This window comes from Monodelphis domestica, chromosome 5 (genome assembly GCF_027887165.1).
Source record: "Monodelphis domestica isolate mMonDom1 chromosome 5, mMonDom1.pri, whole genome shotgun sequence".
NCBI lineage: Eukaryota > Metazoa > Chordata > Mammalia > Didelphimorphia > Didelphidae > Monodelphis > Monodelphis domestica.
The window spans coordinates 83,119,412-83,144,337 of record NC_077231.1 but is presented as its reverse complement, the minus strand read 5'-3'; the positions used below and the strand labels follow the sequence as shown (position 1 = coordinate 83,144,337).

Sequence of the window (24,926 nt, the reverse complement as noted above, 5' to 3'; positions counted from 1 at the left end):
CATGCCTGCTGGCAATAACTCTTATCCTCAAATTATTGTAATCTTTAAGTTGATTGTTTTCATGATCCTTTGGAAAAAAATCTTTTTCCCAGAGGATCATACGGGGAAATGTAAGAATAGAGATTTGAACCCCGGACTTCAATCCCCAGAAGTCCTTGCTCTAGTTCCCGAGATGACCTCTAATCTCACTGAGATCCTCACCTGGGAGAGATCAAAATTTCTATATAACTGGCTGTTAAAAGCCTACTGAGCTCTCTTCCTACTTCCGCTTCCAAGCAGACGTGTCTCTCATGATGTAAGTGAAACTGAATGGGCCTTTCAGTCCTCCTAGGCACATGCTTTCTTACTTGTATTTTCTTAAATTCTTAATCTTTAATAAACCTCATAAAATATAATACTTCTAGCAGAGAAACTAATTTTAAATGCCACACCTTTATGTGGCCAGGCCTGTCCATCCACAACCTCCAAAACTTGTCTGAGGGGGCTTTATTCTATGGCCAGTCCAGAACTGCCCTAAGTTCATCGCCTCCTCTGGATCTCAGGACCACACTGAGAGAGCACAGTGACATGTACAGAGGGGAAAGCAGAGGCTCCCTGACCCCAGGTCCAGTGCTCTAAGAGGCCAGTGGTTTCAACGTGGCCACATGTGACTCCCACTCAGGAGGGGCAGCTCCAGCTCTGCATGGGTCACTGGCCTGAATAATGAGGAAGTGGCAGAGTTCTTCATGCTCACCACTCCTCCCAGCATGCTGAGGCAGCAGAGGAACCTGGGAAAGGTATCAACTCTGCGGTCAGAGGACCTTGGCCAATCACTGCCCCTCCCTGACCCTCGGTCTCCTCATCTGTAAAAGGAAGGGGCTGGAGAGACAACCGCAGGGTCTCCTGTGTGACCCTAAGTTTCCCACCCTCCATGGGCCTCAGTTTCCCCACCTGTTTCCCTGCTCCCCTCTCCTGGGCTCCAGCAGGCTGGACGGCCAGTGGTGAACATGAACAGACTCCTCAAGATAGGAGACAGGAAATCGTGTGTGCCTGATCTGGAGCTCACTCCCAGCTTCTCTACTCTCAGCAATGCCCTCTGAATAAGCACGCAGGATCCCTGAACACATGGGATGGTGCATCCGATAGGCACTGAAGGCAGACTGAGAGCAGCCGTTGTGATGGGAGTGGCTGTGAAGTCACAGACCATGGGACACATCTTTTAGTAGAATTCAGCCTACTGGGCCAATTCAATCACATCACGGTAGTGGCTGAACTTGATGGGGTTTATGAGCAAAACTACATTAAGCAATTTTACTAATGGGTGATTTCACTAATGCCTTCAATTCCTGCTCTAATAGCGTGGAGACTTCAGAATTTTCCAAGTGTACCCTAAAAACATTAACAATTAAAAGACACTGAAAAAGGATCCTTAAGAACCAGGATTCTCTTAGAAAAACACACAAAGAAAACAAAAAGCTGTTGAGAAGGAAATACAAACATCGAAAACTACTTTTAGAACCATACTCTCCCCAATATGTCCTAAGAGCATAAATGACCTCTCACTGTTAGAGAGTTACTATAAAACAACTGGAAGAGTCACATAGCTCTCTCAGCTAGACAAGAAATAGAGTCTTAACCAAACAAAAGATCAGGAGTCCATGAAACTGAAAAGTTTCTGCACAGGTAACGTTACGGCACCTAGAACAAGAAGGGAAGTAGTGGACTGGGAAAAAAAAAATCTTTGTATCAAATTTCTCTGAGGAGGGCTTGGTATCTAAGATAAATAATTAACATGATAATGTTAAACAATTAAATATATATTAAGAGTCTAACAGCCATTCCCCAATTGATAAAAAGTAGTCAAAGGAAATGGAAAAACAGCTCTCCCAGAAGAATTGCAAGGTATTTACAACCATACAACAAAATATTTACAACCATTTACAACCATGCAAAATATTTACAACCATTTACAACCATGCTCCAAAACACTAGTAATAATAGAAATGTTAATTAAAACAAACTTCTCCTCATATCCTGCAAATTGATAAAGATGACAAAAAACATCAACAATGTCAAAGAGCTTAACGAAGTTCTAGGGTAAATGCATTGTTGATAGAGCTATGAAACCATTTTGGAAAGCAATTTGGAATCATACAAATAAAGTGACTAAAATGGTCATACCCTTTTGATGTAGGATGAACTGATTCCATTACTGGACTCATATCCCAAAGAAGCCACATACACCAAAGCATTGACAGCAGCACTTTTTTAGGTTAGCAAAATAATTAGAAATAAAGTAGATGCCCACTGATTGGGGAATGGCTAAACAAATCACAGTAATGAATGTAATGGAATATTACTGTACTGTAAGAAATAATGTGTGATGAACAGAGAGAATCATGGGAAGATCTATATGAACTGACATAGGGTAAAATCTGCATTCTGGGCCCTTCACTTCACTATCAAGAGGTAAACAGTGTGCAAGAGAATTCTTTGTCCTCTTTTCTGAGTTTGCCCTTGTAAAAGGGCAAACTTTATTCCCTATGTTTATTTTGAGTTAACACTTCGTTAAACAATAACTTAGTACCTCACTAGATTGTGAAGACTAGATTAACTCTCCTTTGTCCACTTTTATTTGGATTGAACCAACAAAAGCTTGAACTAGATAGAAGAGTTCACCAAGTCAATTACTACAATGGGTGACACCTCCAGAAACTTGTGAATCCTATGATCAGAGTTGACACCATCAGAGGCCTTTGATAAAGAGTTCATCCCTCCAGAAGGTGAGAACTGGGCAGTGCTAGCACCACAAAAGCCATGAATCCTTTGGCTTGAGTGAATCTTGTGGAGATAGTCTCCTGTCTTTGAGGGAGTTTCGCTGGAGACTGAAGCTTGGATTATGGGCTTGGAGCTCGGTTTTAACTTGGACTCTGAATTCTGGACTATTTCACTGGGTGAGTTAAAGGTTGATTCCTTTCCTAGTTTCCTAAGAGACTAGCTTCCATCTTGGAGGAGGCCACATGATTACTCACTACTGGCCTTCCTGGTTGAGACCTAATTAATCTCTGCCTGGATTAAGATAGGATAGATACCCTCTCTAACCCCCTCACATTTCTCTTCTTTATTGTTTCTTCTCTATTTGTATATATTTGTAAATAAATTTCTGACTCGAGATCTAATAAATATTGGCGACCACATAATTTCATAAAATTATTTTCCAACCATTAAATTTAACCCTTACAATAGCATATTTTATCATTATTCTCTGGAATCTGATAGGTCATATGCTAATAAAACTCCTCAACAAGAGTATCTCATCACATTTACATATCATAATTCAATCATTTCCCAATTTATGGGTACCCCTCAGATTACTTTGCCACTTCAAAAAGATCTATAAATATTTTTGAGTCTGTTTTACGTAGGACTGATCCCGCATTTAATCTATCTTTCTAATTCCCCCTCTCCCCTTCCCTTCCTGTTTCTCTGATGAATGAAATCTATTTGGGTGTTCCTTCTTCAGGTCAATTCAGATGAGAATGAGGTACAGTGTCAGACACTCCCCTACCTCCTCCCTCTTGTGTGTACAGATGTCTACTTACATTAAAAATAACTATAATGCTGATAACAATGTCCGAGATAATTTTCCCCAACCTTCATTTTCCTTCCCGACTTTCCTTCTCCCCTCTTTTTCTATTCTTGTCTTAATATCAGCAAGTCATAATAGAAACACTCATAGGCTTTGTCTAATCTGATTGTCCTGGTGATAGAGTTCAGAGGGGACATATGTATTCTCTCTTTAAATGTAAGCACTTTAATCTTGTTTAGTCCTCTAACCATGTTTATTCATGTTTATCCTTACATAAAAAACTCCTGTGGTTGGCTTCCAAATTTCTATGCAGCTCTGTTCTTTTCACCTGGAATGCTTAGAAGCCCTCTGTTTCATTAAAACATTCTCCCTATAGGGTTACATTCAGTTTTGCCAGATAAGTTATTCATGGCGCTAAGTCCCATACCCTTTGTCTTCTGGAATTTATATTTCAAGTGTTCTCTACTCCTTTAGAGTAAGTGGTAGCTGCCAAATTGTGAGTGATCCAACTGTCTCCTCCTTTCTTTCTGGCTATTCACTGTATTTTTTTCTTTTACCTGAAAGCTCTGTTTTGGAACTGATGATCCTGGGAATTTTTCTTCAAGAGATGACCAGTGGATTCTATTTCTACTTTGCACTCTGCTTCTAAAGGATCTAAGGGTCTTTTGAGATTTCTAGAAATATGATGTATATAGGCTCTTTTTTTTTTTGCTCAATTATTTCAGGTAATCTAATGATTCCTTAATTACTTTCTTTGATCTGTTTTCCGGGTCAGTTATTTTTGTTGTGAGATACATTATGTTTATTTCCTTTTTTTATAGCCTTTTGACTTAGTGTTAATATTTCTTGTTACTTCAAAATGTCATTGGCTTAAGGCAGCTGTGAATCTTGAAAACTGCTCACTCTACCTTAGAAGATTTGGTTAAGCTATTCCCTTATTGTAACAAATGAAGGTACTTGATCAGGAATGTATTGGGAATTTTAACATTACTCCACCCATACTTAGACAGTGTCTTGGGGGAAGAAAAAGTTGTAAACTCCTTACTGAACAATGAAAAGTCCCCAACTCATACTTATAGTGAAGCTAAAACCTTAAGCTAGGTCTATTTTTAGATCTAATACAAAAGGGTACTAAGTACCTATAAAGGTTAAATTAATCACTAAAAGGTCAAGCAACTTAACAAAAGGCAAGAGGTGTAAAGTTTTAGTCTACTCAGAGAAGGTGATAACAAAAGGTGTGAACTAAGAATGGTCACTCCTGGGGAAAACTTCTACTGTGATTGGTAGATGTGAAAATTTAGGGGAGATGGCATAAGAGAAATTTCTCTTTAAAAGGAGCTTAGGGAGTTAGTTTGGAGGAGCTGGCTCTCTGAACTTAGTTGGAGTTGAGGATTTCAGTGAAGGACTGGAGTTTTGCTTGTGGTGAGTGATTAAAGACTGACTAGTCTCTCTTAAGGCTCAGACCTAGGCCATTTGGCCTAGCCCTTCATACTATTTACTCTCTACTCTCTCTCCCCATTTCCTTAATTCCTTCATTTGTATTAATTAAAATCTCCATAAAACCCAGCTGACTTGGGTATTTTCATATTTTGGGAATTTTTCCCATGGTGACCACTTATTTTTGATTTAAATCAAAACACTAAAAATTATCTTTACAGTTTTGGCAATTCACAGTCTTGAAACCCACATTTTCACAGTTACACAGCTTTATGGTTCAATTGGTCAGGAGAGACTTCCATTAACTGAAGTCACCAAAGAGGCTTCTTCCTTCTCTGAATATGAGAATCACCCTCATTTAATCAAGGTGATTAGACCTCACTCTTGGCCAGTTACTTCAGGTTGGAGTCCTTCCTAGGGCTAGAGAAATAAGGAGGATTAAAGAAATACAAGGGCAGCTAGGTGGGCTCCAATATGTCCTCAGTTAATTCCTACCTGTGTGACCCTGGGCTAGCCCTTCTTCAGCCTTGGATATAAATAAATTCTAAGACAAAAGGCATGGGTTTTTCTCAAGTCACTTCTTCTATTGGGTCCACTCTAATTTTCATAGAGTTCATTGCTTAGACAAGTTTTGTACCTCTTATACTAAGCTATTAATTCCCTTTCCAATTCTTTCTTACCTCTCATTTCTTTTCCAACTTTTTCCCTCAAGTACTCCAATTCTATTTATAAAAACATTTTTCTACTTTGTTTTTTAACTCTTGCTTCATCTCTTCAAGGAATTCTTGTTGGGTTTGTGGTCAAGCGGTATTTTTCTGAAACTTTGCCTATTTGAGGTCATTCTATACTTCCATAGTGGTGTCTTGAGCATCCCTGATGCTGTAATAACTCATGATGGTGTGGTTCTTTTTTTGTTTTCCCATTCTTCCAGCCTTCTTTCTTGATGTTAAGGTTAGTCTCTGTAGAATTTCTAGAGGAAAGTATGAACTGCTTTTATGGAGTGTTGAACAATGTTATTATTTCAGGATTTGGGGGACAGCTCAAGCTGAGGACCTCCAAATTTTTCACTGTTGCCAAAGTGATCTGAACAAGGACAAAGTCTATTTGCTGTAGCCCCTGGTCAGAGAACTTGATATGGGTCTATGAAAGAATAGATGCTGCAAGACTCAAACCCACAGGCCATCTAGAAAATTGGTTGACTCACAGCTGCAGAACTGCAGACTCCCCTGTGGTCCAGGATTCCTGCCTTGCTTATTCCTCTGTAAGCTGGGCTAAATATTTAAAGGGAGACCCTGTTTTGAGCTTGGAATCTGAGTCATACCACTGCTGTCTTTGCTGCTGCTGCTGACTTCTGAACTTCTTCCCTCCTCTATATACTCCTCAGTCCACCCTGGATCTGAGACCCAAACTGAGTAGTGGGCAACAGAGTTGTCAATTCATACCTGTCCTCATCTTTGTGGCCTGTGGTGGGTCTGAGGGTGCCTGGGTTTGACACTTCTTCTGGCCCTGGTACATAGCCTGTTTGTATTCCCCAAATCCAACTAAATCAGTCCCTCAACCAGTTATCAATTTTAGAGAGTTACCCACAGAGATGAGAAGAAGGTGGCCGAGGGTCACAGTCACTTGGTGCCAGGCTCCACAGCTCCAAAGCCAGCTTTCTCATCAACCACACTATGAGGCCTTCTCATTACAATAGTTTTAAAAATGAGGATTCTCTTCAGCTGACCATTCTGGCTTTAGATCAACATTCACTTCTGAGACCTAAGTGTTGAGACGGGGTCAAGAGCAGTTCTTCAACTCCCCAGGACAACTTTCTTTCTTTTCAATCACTCCTCATTAAGTCACTTTTAAAAAATCTTAGAGAGGCCTTTTCTCAAAAATCTCTAGCAAGAGTCTTGTCCTAAGGATCTGTACTTCTGGGAACATCCCTTCACTTAAAAAGATCCTGGGCAGAAGGAAGGGGGAACCTTAGCTCTCACAACTAAGAGAGAATGAATCACCAGGAAGACCATATGGTTTTATTCTGGCCAGGAGATCTTCACCTTCAAGATGGTTAGAAAACCCTATGATTTTATCTTCTGGCAGGAAGTCAGGCAAACAGCTGCCTGGCAAGATTTCATCTGTTCTCTTCCTATTGACCTAAGGCAGGTCCCTTCCTATTGTTCCTGACTTTACCCATTTTGAAGACATTCGCGAGAGAAGAAAGGCAAGCCTGTGCTGAGCTCAGGGCTCCAAAGCCTTGGTCTAGATAGCAACACACCCGGGGGGGCCACATTAGTTAGCCAGCCTCCATCTGGAAGCAAAATTCTCCCATCATATCTTATTCTTTTAATAGATTGGCAAAAAAAAAAAAGAGCTAATTTATGACTTCAAGAGAATAGGGAAGGGGTATGATTTAGACTTATTTTGACTCTAAGAAGCTCAAGTTAAACAAGGTAATGAAAATATTCTAAGAAAATATACTGAAGCTCAGATTTTGGACTCCAAATTCTCCATTAAAATGAGTCTTTTTAGACTTGTAAGGATCACATATCACTTTGTTCTGAAAAGAAATAATGACAGCATCTTGCCTTTACTGAGCCTTAAAGGCTTACAAAATGCTTTCCTCACAACTACCCTGGAAAGTGGAACAGTACAAGTACAAATAAGGCAATTATTTCCCATTCTACAGAAGGCAAAGGGCCCTAGGCCAGAGTTCTAATCTTTCTAAGTGACTCTGAAGAAGTCATTTCCCTTCTCTCTCAACCTCCACTTCCTCCTCTATAAAATAGCAGCTGCCACCCCTTCCCAGGACTGCGATGAGGATCAAATGAGATGATGTGTGAAGGACATCACAAACCTTAAAGGTCCACAGAAATACAATCTGCTCTTACTGTAGGCCAGGGTCAAACAGACAGTATATGTGTTATCAGGGCAAGATTTGAACCAGTCTGCCTGGTTTTGAGGCTGGCTCTATCCACTAAGGCAGGTCCCTTCTACTATCTCATCAAGGGAGACAAATAAAATTATTTTGATTAGCTATTTCCACTGATTTAAGAAGAAAAAAAAAGCCAAGGATTGCCTCTGAATATAAGCAGCACCCCTAAAATGATATCTCTTTGAAAGAAAAATATATAGGGGCAGCTAGCAGATAGAGTACCAGGCCTGGAGTTCAAATCTGACCTCAGACATTTCCTAGCTATGTGTTCACCTAGCAGCCCTTGCCTTTCTGTCTTAAGAGTTGATACTAAGATAGGAGGTCAGGGCTTGTTTTTTTTTAAAGGGTATTAAAAAAAAAAAGAAAAATATCTATTGGTCTACACTGAAAGAAGTGATACCAATTCTATCCTACATTCACAAGCTCTTGAGCTGGAAGGAACCTGAGAGGCCATTTAATCCAACTCCCTCATTTTCAGATGAGGAAATTTCTGATTTGCCCAAGGTCACACAAGTAGTAAAAAGCTTCAGAGCTGGAATTTGAACTCGGTTCTTCTGACTGTTTTCATTATGTTTGTACATTAGCAGGATTAGCCAGATTTTAGGGGGAACAAGGTGGTCTCTATAAGAGCCAAAACTTACTAAAAAAGAAAATCCCCCTAGTAAAAGCCTACCATCATTTCTGTTCACAGCTTTGGGCTATAAACTGAAAAAATGAGTTTTATAATCATACTTAATCACACTTGGGAATCTTCAAGTTAACAGCTCAAGCTCAGAGAAGCAGGGATTTAAAAGGGAAAGGGATTTCAGTGACTCCCTCCTTTTACAGACTAGGAAACTGAGGCCCTTGAAAATAAAGAAACTCAACCCAGATCATCCAGGGACAGAACTGAGATCAGAACCCTAAAACCAGGACCCTTCCCACAGCCTCACACTGCCTGCCCAAGCACCACCAGTGTTAAGGTCAAATCAATCCTGCATTAGTATATGAGGAAAACTGAACTGAGTGGACACTGACAAATGCCAGTGCCAGGGGTTGCAGCAAAGTGGCCCCATTAGTAGACTGGCAGAGCCATGGATCAATTGCCCCCAAAGTTCCTAGAACTGTTACTAAACTGTTCATACATACACTTTGACCCCAAAGTACTGCTACTGTGCCTATACTAAAAGACATCCAAGAAAATAAAAGCGGTCTTATGTCAAATTTATATCTAGCTGTTTTCTGTCCTGACAAAGAAATGGAAACTAAGGAGGGACCAAACAGACAATGGTACATAAATGTGACGAAGGGAGCAGCTTCAGAGAAACCTTGGAAGGCTCGTATGAACTGATGCTGAACCAGAGGGACAACTTATATAGTCACAGCAACATTGGAAGACAGCCAACCATGGCTCTGGGGGACCCATAAGGATAGAGAAGAGATGGACTCAGGATGCAGAAGGGGACATTTATTTTTAGACATGGCCAATGGAGGAATTTGTATTGCTTGGCTATACATATTTGTCACAAGGGTTTTGTTTTCCTTTTTTTTTTTTTTTTTTTTTTAAAAAAACCCTTACCTTCTGTCTTGGAGTCAATACTGTGTATTGACTGCAAGGCAGAAGAGTGGTCAGGGCTAGGCAATGGGAGTCAAGTGACTTGCCCAGGGTCACACAGCTGGGAAGTGTCTGAGGCCAGATTTGAACCTAGGACCTCCCGTCTCTAGGCCTGACTCTCAATCCACTGAGCTACCCAGCTGCCCCTAGTTTTGTTTTCCTTCTGCCACTCCCCAGCCTCATTAGCATTAACATAAGTCCTGAAACCAGAAGACCTCAGAGTTAAGGAAAATGAGAGCCAGGTCCAGAATGCAAATCTGGTTTTCTTCCTACAAATCCAGAACTCTTTACACAATGGGAACTTAACTGATTAGCACAAAAAACACATAACCACCATTAGTCCAAGTTCATTACTGGCCCCACCCTGCCCCTGGGTTCCCACAGCTGCCTTTCTGGATTCCCCCTCAAAAATATCTTGTATTTATTTTACATGACTGTGCATCTAGTGTCTCCCAGGTGACCATACATTCCTTGAGAGCAAGGAACTGTTTCCTCTTTGTCTCTATTTCCAGTGCCTAACAGATTTCCTGGCACCTCTCAGAGCCCAGCACAGTGCCTGGCACCCAGAAGGTACTTAATACTTAGCAATGCATGTCAGAGGCTCTAAAAGCTGTTTCCTCCATAACGCCAAAAGAAGAAATTTTACTAAATTACTAAAGAGGAGTTCCCAGTCTCTGAGGCTAAGAAGCTTATAAATAGGGTACAGGGAATATTTGGTAAACAACTATATTGTCCTTTTTCTCTTTTTAAGCCATTACTTTCTGTCATAGAATCTTGTCCAGGATCACACAGCTAGGAAATGTCTGATGTCAGATCTGAATCCAGGACTTCCCATCTCTAGGCTTGGCTTTCTATCCAATGAGCCACCCAGCTGCCCCCTATATTGTCCTTTTAAATTAATCTCTATTAGATCCCTTTTTTGCATATATATGGTCATCTCTAGAATTTCTTTCCTTCTATGTTAAATATGAGGTCTGCTAAAAACCAAGGGGTCTGGGGGCTAAAAAAAGGGGCACTACAGATTTTAGGATAATTTATATAAATGACCCCAACAAATACTACAGATGAAACCACCCCAAATGACTTTTCAGAGAACACAGCAGATCTGGCTGGCTGATACTTCATATGCCAGGAAAGCAAGCCTGAATCCCACAGGCCTAAACAGTCCTTCACAGGACTCACCTGAACCGTAGAGTCATCGGAGCTCGAAATAAGGGTTCTCCCATCTGGTGTGAATTGCACCCGGCGTACAGCCTTCTCATGCCCTATTCGAGATCGAAACTCTCTTCCATTGGGGAGCTCTAGAATCTTCCAAGTGGAAAAGGAGAGCAAGATTACTTGGAGGAAAGCACCAAGAGACCCTGGACCCCTAAGAGATGGCCTTTTCGGGAGGCTGGTTGTCTAGCCTAACACATTCAGAGGAAAGGGGGATGGATTCCTCTGAGACTTCCTGTCTCTTAACCTCTCTGGCCTCAGTTTTCTCCTCTGTAAAATGGGAGGACTGGACCAGATATCCTCTTTAGGATCCCTTCCTGCTCTAAATCTATGACCCTATTTAGGTAAGTCCCTTCAGAACACTCTGGACCTCCATCTCTTCAGAACACTCTGGACCTCCATCTCTTCATCTGTCCAAATGAGAGCTTTGTGCTAGATAGCTTCAGAGGTCCCTCCCAGCTCCAGATCTAGCATCCTCAGAATGGGTTGCCTCAGAGGGAAATTTATGAGATTCCCATTTAGGTTTTTAGACTAGATAATAATGGTAACACTCCTAAGGCCTTCAAGGGCAGCCTAAAGCACAGAAGCGGCCTACCCAGGATCACATCACCTGTGGTGAGAGGTAGGTCTGGAACCCAGACCAGCTCTTATCTACTCTTCTCCCACCGTATTTCCCTAACACTAATCATAGCGGCTAATATATACTCGATGTTTGAAGATTTAACCAAATTTAGAGATTTTCAGATATTTTTTTATTTTTAATAATAAAATTTTATTAATAATAAAATTATTGATTTTTATTTAATTATTGTTCTATTATTTATTAATGCTAAAATTTTAATAATAAAATTATTGTTTATTTTTTATTTTTGATTGATTGTGCTGACTTTTTCCTCTCTAAATAATTCTGTACTATGGGATGGCCCTCTGGGAGGGGGAGGAATACTTGGGTAATAACTATGATAAAAACAAGAAGGTAGCTATGAAAACTTATTTTTTAAAAAGAAAAGAACTTTCTAACACCTCCTTCATTTAATCCTAATAATTAGTCTGTAAAGAAGGTTTGGGGGAATTCACAGTAATATTTATATAGTATATCAGGGAAAAATCCATGGGGTGCAAAGTCAGATGATCTGAACTCTGTTATTTATTATTATGTGGGGTCTTGGAAAAGTCTTTTAACATCTCTAGACTTCTGTTTCTTCATCTATAAAAGGAGATGTTGAAGCAGATCAGTTCAAAGGCCATTTCTAGCTTGAAATACTAAGATTCCCATTTTATAGATAAGAATAAGACTCAGAGATTAAGTGATTTTATAAGGCAACTTCTAGCTTCAATTCAATTCATTCCCTATAAATCCAATACTCTCTCTAGTATACAGCCCTGCCCCCTGATAAGCCCCAGAGATCCCCTCCAACTGAGAGAGTCTTAGAGCCCAGCTAAGACGGTGAAGTGGGCAGAGAAATACCGCCTCCATCCAGCTACAATTAATTCAAAATGTTAAAAGAGATCTAAGAAGAGCACCAGATTAAGGAGAGATGAGGCAGTCTGAGGAGAAACCACAGAAACCCATCTTTCAAGCCCAAGATCACAAGTTCCCCAGGCTCCAGAGAGAGCCACAGGTACCTGGCACTTAGGAAGCACCTAATATAATACTGACTGACTAATATCCAGTTAAGGTAACCTCAACAAGCCTCAGTTTTCTTCACTGTAAAATGGCCTCTGAGGTCCCTTCTGGCTCTACTTCTAGGATTCTCGGAATCAGAAGAGCCCAAGATGTGAGATAAAAGGAACATGTATGATTATCCCCACTGCACAAATAAGGAAACTGAGTCAAGTCCAAATCAAGGCCCAGTGAGGTTAGACCTTACCTAAGGGCCCATAGGAAGGAGGTTAAGCCTGGGTCCTCTTGTGTCAAAGTCAGGGCTCTGTCCACTACACTAGCTGCTTCTCTGGTTACAACACAATTCGCTTCAATAAGCATTTTTGTTTACACCCCTACTGTGCGCCAGGCCCCATGCTAGGCATTACAAATACAAGGACAAAAACCACCTGCGGCCCTGCCCTCGGGATGTCCCCAGCACCTCCGGCTCAAAGGCTGGATGGGCTCCAAGAAGACAAACCACCTTGCATCAATCTCCCAAGAGTCTCGGGGGGTCTTTAAGGCAGAAAACAGATACAAGTAAACACACAGAAAACAGGCAAGGTCAAAGGAGGAGATGTCAGATTCAACATTTCACATCCAATCTGATTACAAAAGCTCTTTTGAAACCGTAACAAAGCGGCAACAGATGGCCAAATCATGAGCATTCTCACCGCCACAGCAAGGCACGGGTGCTCAGGGAAACTAAAGGATCCCAAATCCTGAAGGCCAGAGGTCAGTACCTTTATGGACCCATCTTCTTCTCCAAATGCCACAAATCGCAGGCCTGGACTCAGACAGCAGCAGCTAATTCGAGATTTATGGGCTTCCGTCAGATAATCAGTATGACCTGTTTTTCCATTAATTAGCTAAAAATGCAAAATAAAACAGAGCAGGTGATTAAATAGTAATAACTGCAGTGTTGTCTAGCACCCAGTTTCAATTGGAAAAGGGGGAAAACTCAGAAAGTGCACAGGGAACATGGCCCACCAAGGCTCCCCCAGGAACAACAAAACCCTCTGCTCTTCCCAGCAGCTGCTTTTAGCACCTCGGGCTTGCATTTACCTTCCTGTTTATGGCGGCACTGATGCTCCAATACATTTCCATAAAATGAAATGAGCGTCTAAAGGTTTCCCAAGCCGCTGCCATGCTTACCACCTGAGACACATCTGTCTGCTCTGGGCTCTGCAACTGCCTTCTCTGCTTATAAAAGCTATGGCTGCCGATGTTCACAAAGCTTATTTCAATGCAGGGTATGATAAGATGAACAAGACCTTTCTGAAGCAAAGCTACCCCTGCTCAAGGAAGGCAAAGCTGCTCTGAGGCACCCACAGCTCAGAAGACAAAATCCAAATCAAGAGTGGGAATCCATGCCTCCCAGATCTCCCAGAGAACACACCTGCATGTACCTCTTGGGGAGGCAGGGGGTATGCCCAGGTGTAAGCTGGGAAACGGAAGTCATCCCCAATGACTGGGTCACAACAGGAGTTTCTTTCTACCTTTTGGTGTGTCCTAGATTGCTTTGCACCAGGCTTTTAAATGCAGAAAATAGAATCCATTTCTCCACACCCCGTCAAGGATCTCCTGAAATCTATCTGTAGATCATTCTAAGGTAGGTGATGAGATTATCTCAGTGCATCAGACACAAAAGTAATCACTCCAGTGTAATCTCTGAAAACCTACTCTTCCTTCTGAATTCCCTTATTCTGCCCTTTTCCATTTTCCTGGTATCCTTTAACAAAACCGGATTGTTTTGTTCCCCTTGCCTATCACCCTCATTCTCCATTTATGCACAGTAGTGGTGAAGACAAAAACATAAGAAAACACAATTAATGTGACTTAATCACTTGGCACCCAGTGCTCAAGGACACTGTGCTAGGTACTAGTGATACAAAAGAGAACAAATTTCACAAACATCAAGAAAAAATGTGACAGGGCAAATAGTAAAATACAAGAGAATGTGACATAAAGCAAAAGGACAACCCAAACAATAAGAAAGATCCCTTCATTTTACAGATGGGGAAACCAAGACTACCAGGAGGTAGTTAGGCATCAGAGGTGGGGCATGAAGTGAGACTCTGTGACTACAAAGTACAGGTGCTCTCTCCTTGGGACTTGAGCTGGCACTTGGAGTCTGAGATGGATTTCTTAGCAATGTCTTAGAGGAAGAGAAGTGTCCCTCCCTTACTGTCCCCATCTTAAGACTGAAGAAAATGAGTGTTAAGAAAAGTTTCTGGGGGCAGCTGGGTGACTCAATGGATTGAGAGCCAGACCTAGAGATGGGAGGTTCTGGGTTCAAATGTGGCCTCAGTCACTTCTTAACTGTGTGACCCTGGGCAAGTCATTTAATCCCCATTGCCTAGGCCTTACCAAGATGCAAGATGGAAGGTCAGGGTTAAAAAAAAACAAGTATTTCTAAAGAAAATAGTGAGTGACCTATCTGAATGGTTACTACTACTAACTCCTAATTATTTTCATTTTATTTCAATAACCCTAAGGCTTACAACACAAAATTAGTTAAAGATCTTTGTTTCAGGCACAAAGCTTAAAGGTGAAATCATTTAAAAATCTTTACTGCCAATATCATATTTCACAGAATAGTAACTTAACCCATTCTCTATTTAGATGGAAGTCACACCTACTGAAAATCAAATCTTTCTTCTCTCCAAAGTCAGTTTAATGAGTTTTTTTAAAAACAAAAATTATTTTGTTCATCTAAAAGCAAGTGGACTGAAACTCTTCCCAACCACTAACAAGATATTAGGCTATAATCTTTCTCATGAAAAGTGAGGTGACAGGGTCAGTCTCAGGCTCAGGAACTCCTGGGTTCAATTCCTACCTGACACTGGCTGTGTGACTCTAAGCAAATCACCTATCCCTCAGTGCCCCGAGATGATTTTGCAGAGAGGAATCTATAAAGGACATTTTCTTATCAGATGAAAACAATAGGATCAGACAAAAAATAAAATGAAATAAGAAAGCAACAAATAAAATCAATAAAATGAATCTTTCTTCAGAACCTCCTCTTGTTCCTACTGTTCTGATCTCTTGCCTCTTACTCCAAATTCCAATGTCACATGACTCTCCCCTCTCATTTCCAATCAGTTCTCAAGTCCTAGCCATTCTGTCTCTGTCTCTCATGTCTTTAAGTGGCTGTAGGTACTTGGGTTTCCTTAGAATCATCCTGGGAAAAGGACTTTACAAATGAGGGTCAAAGAAGAGGAGAGACTCATTGGAGGTCATATAGGTACCTTCTGGTCCATTACCATAGCTGCCACTCCAGACTGGGCCACCAGCCCTATTCCACTGGACTACTCACTGAATAGCTCCCTAACCTGCATCCCTCCCTACCTGCGGGTTCACCTTCCCTCCCCACAAATCACAGGAGCAAAGATCCAAATCCAACACCTTGGGGTCATCTAGCCCAATCCTTTTATCTGGTAACTGAGAGGTAATTTACCCAAGGACACAGAGATAGTGATCAGCAGAGCCAAAAACTGAATGAACCCAGATGTGCTGACCCCAAATGCAAGAAATCTGTCCACTGCCTTCTTAAGAGTTCTTAAACTGGGATCCACAAATTTGACTTTATATTTTATGATTAATTTCCTTTTGTGGTTCTGATTTTTTTTTAAAATGCATTTAAAAGTGTGATTCTGAATAGTAGACTGTAGGCTTCTCTCGCCTGCCGAAGGGCAGTCTAGGCCCAAAAAAGGGCTTCCAGTCCCTGCCCTACAAAGTAATGCTCCTTATGCCTGGGTCACTTTGGTCAATCTCTCCTCAGCCTGAAAACTTTGGTGCCTCCCTCTTCAATCAAGTCACAAAACAACAAAGACTCTGAGAATTTCAGAATTGGGAGTGCGCCTCAGAGGTCACCTATTTGATTCACTTCAGAACAAGAATCCCCTCTGTCATACAGTTAACATCAGTGATCATCTGATCTGCTTGAATACCTCTAGTGACAGAGAACTCACCACCTAAGGCAGACCATTTGAATGACTCCAAAGCACTTCTTTTCTACTGAACCTACAACTGGCCATTTTCCCCATCACTTCTGTACTGCATTGTGGCACCAAGTAGAATCTGTCCAATCTCTTTTTCACATGACAACTCTTCAAATACCCAATTGCAAACACTTATCATATTCACCTTCAGTCTTCAGTTTTTTATGCCTCTATTATCCCTCATAAGGTCTGATCTCCAAGGCCCCAGGCACTTTCCTGTTGGATCTCCTCTGAAGGCTCTCAAGAGGTCCAGGACTGAACTTCTGACTAGGACAGAGCACATTAGATCTATCTACCCCCTTCCTAATCCTCAATGTGGCCTGAGATGCAATAATAATACATAATGTAACAGTAGTTACACAAGTCATACCAAGCCTACACAGTTCATTAGCACACTGTACCCTCCAATCTGGGTCCAAATTCTGCAGCCTGGCATTCAAAGTGCTCCACAGTCAAATACCAGCTGACTTCTGCCTCAGTACTTCTTTCACATTCCTCTCTCTTCTGTGTACTTGATGTTCCAGCCAAAGGAAGCAACTCAATGTTCCAGGAATGTGGCCTGCACTCTCCCACCTCCACCTATTAAAATCCTTCCCATTTGTCAAGACCCAGATCAAATATTGCCATCTCCATCTTTGAAACAACCCCCAAAGACTCCGTCTGCATTTGGTGGAGTACACCACACCTCACTGCAGGCAGACTTAAATGCCAAACACAAAAGTTAGGTTTGTTTTCCTTTCTTTATCTTAGAGGCAACAAGGAGTCTATAGATTCCTGAATTGGGAAATGATGGTCATATTTGGGCTACAAGAGTATTTTTCTGGCATTTACATGAAAATCAATGAGGAAATGGAGCATGTGGAAGCAGACAGCACTTAGGAGACAGCTGCACCAGGTCAGACTAGGGTTCTCAATGAGTTTTTTGTTTTCCATGAACCAACCCCCTACCCTTAGCCTTTGGTCTGGAGTAACAGATGGACCACCTCTTTTCAGAATTGTGTTTTAACATGTATAAAATAAAATTGGTGAAGGCCCACATTGATGAAGCCTGAGGTATTAGTCATTCACTCAGTCAACCAACACATGTTTACTGAGTATCTACTACATGCAGGGTAGAACCACAAAGAAACAAAAGAAACATATCTATAAATTAGATGGGTTGGATCAGAATCATCTTTAAAAAAATACTCACTTGTAGACGTCTTATGTTGTCGATTGCAAGAACCATCACTTCGTCGTCCCGGAACGCAACATCTACTTCCTGCTTTAACATGATAGCGGAATTCTTACATACTTTCCTAGTCTCCCAGAGCTGGGTAAAATAAATAAGTTATTTTAATTAAAAAATAAATCAATAGATGAATGAATTAAAAGATATGTAAGTAAACAAATAAGAAAATAAATGATGGAGGAATGAAAAGAGGTAGAAAAATTAAGAAAGAGGGGAGAGGGAGGGAGGGAGGGAGGAAGGAAGGAAAGGAGGAAGGGAGGAAGGGAGGAAGGAAGGAAGGGAGGAAGGGAGGAAGGGAGGAAGGGAGGAAGGGAGGAAGGAAGGAAGGGAGGAAGGGAGGAAGGAAGGAAGGAAGGAAGGGAGGGAGGGAGGGAGGGGAGGGAGGAAAGAATGACAAAGCAGGGGTAAACCCTGGACTCTTCTGCAGGGAGAAGCCACGTAAAGCGCATCCTTGGAGAGAGGCAGAAACAGAAAAGGAGATGGACTGACCAGGTGGAGGGAGGAGAGATGATGGACTCTCAGCTGGCAAACTCTGGGGTGTGATACCAACAAAAAGAGCCTGAACCGACTCACCCTGATTGTCTGATCATCAGAAGACGTCAGAAATGAAGACCCATCAGGAGAAAATGCCACACAGTGAACCCAACTCAGGTGTCCTCGGCAGTCGGCAACCTTCAAACCCGTGTCCGTATTCCACAGCTACGAGGCAAAGAGATCCGGGCAGTGATGGAGAAGCAGACACTGCCTTGTGCTGGGCAGACATTTCCCAGGACATTCCCACCTATGCTCAGGCTCTGGCCCCCTTTATATAAATGTCTATGCCCCAGCCTCATCCAATCCCCTACATGCCAGAGCTCCTCTCACTACAGTGCAAGTCACAGTAATGCTTCAGGCTTCAGACAAGCACAGACCCAAAAAGGGGGAGCTTTTTCCATGGTCTGTATTTCGAACTGGAGAACTTACAGTTCAAAAATTTCCCCCCAAGTTATGCCAGTCTGAATTAGCACCATGATGAGCATGATGATGACAATAAAACAGACAACTAGTATTTACAATTGAGGTTTGTGAGCACTTTACAGCCATCTCATTTGATCCTCACAACAACCCTGAGACATGAGTGCTACTACCATCCCCATCAAACAGATGAGAAAACTGAGGCAGAGGTCAAGGGACTTAGAAAGGGTCAGACGGCCATCAAGTGTGGAAGGCAGGATTTGAACTCACATCTTCCTCACTCCAAGTCCAGTACATTCTGCATAGACCACCTGGCTGCCTTAACAGTGACAGGATTCATCACACAATTCAAAGGTCTCCTTTAAAGTAACACTTGTGCTCATTTTGGTCCCACCAGACATGGGAGCCCCTAGTTTTTGTATAGCATTACCCCAGAGCTTGAGGGGAGTGCTGATGGTTGGGTCAGGGAACTTGGAAGGAGACAGCTCCCCATTCAGCCAGCCACTGTGTAGTGTCTGCCCCCAAAGAACTGACATCTTGGTGGGAGAAAGACCATGTAAAAGTGCCCGGCACACAGACCTACCTCCTCCATCTCCTCCATCCCCCTGTCAAGCTCTCCCCAGTCCCAAGCCACCAAGGGCTCCATTTAGGGAGAATGTTCCCAGGGATGACATTTCCTAGGCAATGCCCAGGCTGTGGGGCACCTGCCAGCTCTCACACAGATGTTATTCTCAAGAGGAAAACAATCTTTGAGCCAGAGAGCCTCCTCCCTCCTAGCAATCTCTACCCAACGGTCCTTTCCCTCTTCCTCCCTGGCAGAGGCCCACAGAAATCGGACCTGAGAAGGGCTCACGGCAGGGCCAGGGAACCAGGCCCACATCACAAACAGTAAGAAAGGCAGCAAATGGGGATGCGGGGTTGGAGAGTCTGTGGAGTGGCCTCAGACACTTCCTGGCTGCAAATCAGGGGCTCCCAGAGACGTTTGCCAGCGATGAAGTCCATCGAGGAAGAAGGCCCGCGTGCCATCCAGGGTGGACTAGGACCCCAGGGGCTGACAATGGGTAGCAGCAAAGGAACGTGCTCCAGAGCCAGGCACACACCCTCCATAACCCACAATATGTTAGGGAAAGTGGATGATTGTTGTTTAATGGGAAAAGCTTCCCAGTTTCCCAAGCCTGAAATATTCTAGTAACCGAATTCCTTTACTTTAAATATGCCCTTTCCAGTTTCCATCACAGGAAGCCCCAAATCAGGAATGGGTGTTTGCGTTGGGGGTGGCGTGGGGTCGGGGGAAGTGCAGTCATGTCCATCAATAAAACAATTTTAAACAAATTGTACAGAGGCACAAGCAGGGCCACTGCTGCCTTGTTAAACCAAATGTGCACTCTGAAAGAACCAATTATAGACAATCCAATGGCCTTGTGTCAATCTCATCGTTTTTGACTTCCTGGGACGCTGTGCCCACTGGACACTCTCACACCTTTAGGTTTCCGTGACAACATTCTTCCCGGATCTAGGTGCTGCTATAATGGATAAACCTCTGGGCCTGGACATGGGAAGACCTGAATTCAAATCTATCCCCAGACAATTACTGGCAGCAAATCCCTTAACCACCTCTGTCTCCTCAGTCTCCACAACTGTACAGCAGAGATTAAAAAAAGCATCTACTTCAAAAGGCTGCTGCATGGATCAAATGATGGACGAATCACTTTGAAAATCTTCAAGTACTACAGAAATCCCAACGATTGATTCACCGTCTGACTGTCCCTTCTCTGTCCCCGTGGCTGGATCCTCTGCTGACCATCTTTTCTTCCCTCTACACTCTTTTTTGAACCCCTCCTTCTTTCTAAGCCAGAAGAGCAATAAGGCCTAGGCAATGGGGGTGAAGTGACTCGCCCAGAGTCACCCAGCTGGGAAGCATCTGAGGCCACATTTGATCTCGGGTCCCCCAGGCTACCTGACTGTCCCTCTCCCTGTGCCTGCCCTGGTCTAAGCCTCACTTGCTTGGCCTGGTGATGTGAATGAGGCTCTTGGTCCCTCTGTGTGAACGTTCTTTAATCGAGCCCATGCTTTGCTCCATCCAGGACAGCAATAGAGATGGTTTTAAGTCTTCCTTCAAGCAGCCAAACAGGCCTTGCATTTCAATCCAGTACCACCAGCAGGCCTGGGCTGTAGACAAAAGTGACCCGTGCACGTCCCCCTCAGACCCTGGAGGCCTGCTCTGGGCTGGCTCGGTCTCACTGCACTCATCCACAGGCTCGCAGGCATCCCCAGCTGATTTTTGAGACTCTCTGAATGAAGGCAGGGCAGGGATTCTGATTCAGTCTGGGTACGGGCCTGGAGTCAGAAATAAGACTCACATTTGAATCTCACCGCTACACAAATCTGTGACTCCTGGGTGGGTCCCTTAACTTCTCTCTGACTCAATTTCCTCATCTGTAAGTGAAGGAGGTCACATCAGGCTCTAAACCTATAACCCTGTAGTCCATCTGTCCCGAGACGGGAGCTCAACAAATTCAAGCCTCTGGGCAACTCACCTCCACACAGTAGTGGGACAGAGCCACCGCTGCCAGGTGACTCTTGGGAAAGAAATCACAGAAGCGAATGGTGCTGCTGTGGCTAGTGTGAATTTCCCCCAAAAGGTTCCTGCTCTGGACGTCAAAAACCTGCAAAGAAATGGCAAAGCACCAGCAATGAGTGACAGGTACACTGGGCACTGTCTCCCCTACACCCTCCCTGACACCACTCTGTGTACAAGCTTTACTGCTTTCGGGACATAGCATTTCCCTCCTGAAAGAGGGCTGAGCTCATGCTTGCCACTGCATCCCCAGTGCCTGGCACACAGTCGGTGCTTAATGAATGCTTGTTGGCCAATTAAGTGCTATCTCTGGCACCTAGCAATGTTTGATACGTCATAGGAGTTGCCCAGGGTCCCACAGCTAGGAAGTGCCTGAGGTCAAATTTGAACCCAGGACCTCTCATCTTTGGGTCTAGCTCTCAATCCACTGAGCCACCCAGCGGCCCCACCCATCACAGGAGTTTAACCAATGCTTCCTTCACTGAACTGTCACAATTATAATTAAAATGGCTGACCACCACCTTTAAAAAGAATGAACTCCGGGGGCAGCTGGGTAGCTCAGTGGATTGAGAGCTAGCCCTAGAGACGGGAGGTCCTAGGTTCAAATCTGGCCTCAGACACTTCCCAGCTGTGTGACCCTGGGCAAGTCACTTGACCCCCATTGCCTACCCTTACCACTCTTCTGCCTTGGAGCCAATACACAGTATTGACTCCAAGACGGAAGGTAAGGGTTTAAAAAAAAAAAAAAAGAATGAACTCCTTAGAATCACTCAACAGGCATTTGTGATGTGCTGGGCTCCACATGATGTTCAGAGCCTCTCCTCCCTTTCCTGTCCATCTTGGTCCCCAGCTACACCCTTCCCTCCCTCCCAGCTGCAACTCTGCTCTAACGCATCTCCCTGGCCTCTTCTGGGGCCTGACTCAGATCCCCTCTTTGGCCCTCTCAGGCTGAGGCCTTCCTCTCATAGGGCCGGCTCTATCTGTGCAGGCTTGCCTGGTGTCGCTCCTGGAGGGCAAATAGTGGGCGCTTCATAACTGCTGAAGACGGAGGCGGCACTCAGGAGCCCAGGACGCTGATGTGACCCACTTCTGAGGTGACCCACCTTCAGGGAATCACAGGGTCCTTCACTAACCCTAAACTACTCTACCACAAAAGCCCATTTCCTGACTCTCCCTGGGAAATAATGCCCTCAGAGTGTGGACTGTGGAATTGGGAATGTTTAAATCATGACTAACTGAAAGGAGAAAGGGAGACACATGCTGCACTCTGTTTCTGGAAACCCCCCAAGAAGTGGCTGGAAAGACATCATCTTAGCAGCTGGGTGGCTCAGTGGATAGAGCACTAAGCCTGGAGATCCTGGGTTCAAATGTGGCCTGAGCCACTTCCTAGCTGTGTGACCCTGAGCAAGTCACTTAACCCAGCAGGTCCAGACCAAGGTATACATTCTCAAACATGACCAAGTTATCTGTCTCACTTGACTGTCTTTCTTTGTTATGAGAGAAAATTCTTTGTGAGGGGAGGCCATTGGGGTTAAATGATTCTCCTGGGGTCACACAGTTAGAAAATGTTTGAAATTAGATTTAAATCTGATGTCTTTTAAAAGATCATCCACAATTTTTTTTTTTCAAAAAGGAAGAGATGGGCATAAACTGTGAATGAGGAAACCACCAACAGGCAGCCTGGAGGTCGGTCCCTGAGTACTTCTGAGCCATTCAAAGAATCAGAAGGCAGCCCCAGTGAGTGGAATGGACCCTTTATAAAGGACTGATGCAGAGCTCTAGACAAAAATCAGAGAAGTGGAGAATTGGGGGGGGGGGGGGGGGAGGAACAGTCCAGACTGGTAGAGAGCCTTGACCCCAGAACATCAGGGAGAATCTATTGACCCCAAAGATAGAAGGTGCTTCGGTGAATGGAGACCTCTGCAACAATGCTAAGCAAAAACTTTCCAAAAAAGCAATTAATTCAACCATTTCTAGGTTATTGCTAAGACAAATGACTTCACTGTGACCAAGACATTTTCCATGAGAAGACAGAAAAACAAACTATTTTTGATTTATTTACACTTCCTTTCAATTTCTAAGAGGCTTTAGTTTAATGCAATGAATATATTTGTTAGAACTTTTTTTAAAAAGCAGCAAGACTATTTCATACCAATTTTCATCCAATGGCAATTTCAGACTGAACTGTCAAGAATAGATGATTCTTGAACGTTACCTTCTGAAAAGGAGAAGAGTTGGTGAGAGCTGAAGGGCAGCAGCTGTTCCCACCACAATAGGCTGGGGACGAGTGCCCAGAGGGCCCCAGGAAAGGAGAGAAGGGAAAGAGGACTAGCAGGAGAGGCCAGCCAAATAAGAAAATTAGAGCTTGCATGGGGCTGCTAGCAAAGGCTCTGGAAATGAAGACTAATTTTCTTTCATCTGTTCATTTTATAGCATTCATTTAACAGCAGAAGATGACTGAAGAAGAGAAGGCAGTGCATGCTTACTGATAGATGGTGTTTCTATCCTATTACCCGTGAAGGTCTGTGGGCTGCCCTATGCCTACATTATCTTTTGGGATGCTCACAAGCCCCTGGGAAGGGACCGCAGTCATGATTATCTCCACCTGACAGATGAGGAACCCGCAGCACAGAGCAGGTGGAGTGAAGCTCTGAACCGTGCAAGAGGAGGCCACGGCGGGCCCCTCTGGGTCTCGGGTCATACCCACATACCAAGAGCCTGTTTGCAGCAGCCGCCATCAGCCGAGCCCCATCGTTGGACCAGGAGCAGCATTTCACCACCACGTCCACATCGTCCTGACGCCCATCTCCAGTCAGGAAGTGCTGCTTCACATCGATGCTACTGCACTCATTGGCTGAGCTCACATCCCAAAGCTTATTAAAAAAGAAGGAACAAACGACGATTCGAACAGTCAGACACCATGGGAAGATGGTCAGCTGGCAAACGGCCTCCCAGTGGGAGTGCTGCTTTTGATTAGGTTTTCACTAAAGTTTTAGTTTTTATCCCTCCCCTTCTGCAAGTGAAACAGTCCAACCAGGCTCACAAAAGGAAACGCACAAAAGCCAGAGACAAAGAGGGGCTGCCCCAGCCTTAGCGCCTCAGAGGGGGAGGGCCGGCTCCCACAGGACTGGGGTGGTGGGTGACTTGCCTAGTGATGAGCCACACGTTGTAGGGGGCAAAGCTGGGGCAAAGCGGGTGCTCCCGGGCTGGTTCTCTAGCCATGGGGTATCCTGACTCTCAAAAAGCAGCATGTCGCACCTGCTGGGGAGTGGCACAGCAGATAGAGGCCAGGACTCAGGAAGGCCTCACATCAGATCTGGCCTCAGACACTTACTAGTCAAGTGCCCCTAGACAAGTTACTCAACACTCTTGGTCTCAGTCTCCTCAGCTGTAAAATGAGCTGAAGAAGCAAAGAGCCAACCACTCCACCCTCTTTGCCAAGAAAACCCCAAATGGAGTTGCAAAGGGTGGGACAGACTGAACAGTGACTGAATGACAACAAAAAAAGTAAAAATCATCCCATCGCTTACAGTAAAAAAAGTTAATGCCTTTGGGGGATCCAGATAGGAAGTGCTGCCCTATACTTTAGCACCCTGGCCGGTGCTCCCCACAAGGGGAGAGCACAAGAGGCAAAAGAGAAAAGGAGGAGTCAGTTAATGGGTGGCCAAGAGGAGACCCAAAACCACTTCCAGAGGACTGTGCTCCAGAACCCACAGGCCCCGAGTCATGGCAGCCAAACACAAGTTTCCTTAAACACTGCTCAGATACTGCTAAGGAACCTGCTGC

General features: G+C 43.7%; 1 protein-coding gene across 9 annotated transcripts in view; it reads right to left on the bottom strand.

Moving 5' to 3' along the window:
• APAF1 (apoptotic peptidase activating factor 1) overlaps positions 1–24,926 on the bottom strand; it is an 86,108-nt gene that overhangs the window by 13,123 nt on the left and 48,059 nt on the right. For 8 of the 9 annotated variants that reach the window (XM_007503261.3, XM_056798680.1, XM_007503260.3 and 5 more), the window contains 6 exons: positions 23,852–24,013; positions 21,100–21,228; positions 18,182–18,307; positions 17,570–17,689; positions 13,117–13,242; positions 10,699–10,824 (listed from right to left, as the gene is read on the bottom strand). In XM_007503261.3, the coding sequence (XP_007503323.1) occupies positions 10,699–10,824; positions 13,117–13,242; positions 17,570–17,689; positions 18,182–18,307; positions 21,100–21,228; positions 23,852–24,013 (789 nt within the window). Of the gene's footprint in view, positions 1–5,685; positions 5,976–10,698; positions 10,825–13,116; positions 13,243–17,569; positions 17,690–18,181; positions 18,308–21,099; positions 21,229–23,851; positions 24,014–24,926 lie in introns of all 9 variants that reach the window. The other variant, XR_008912122.1, reaches the window with a different exon arrangement.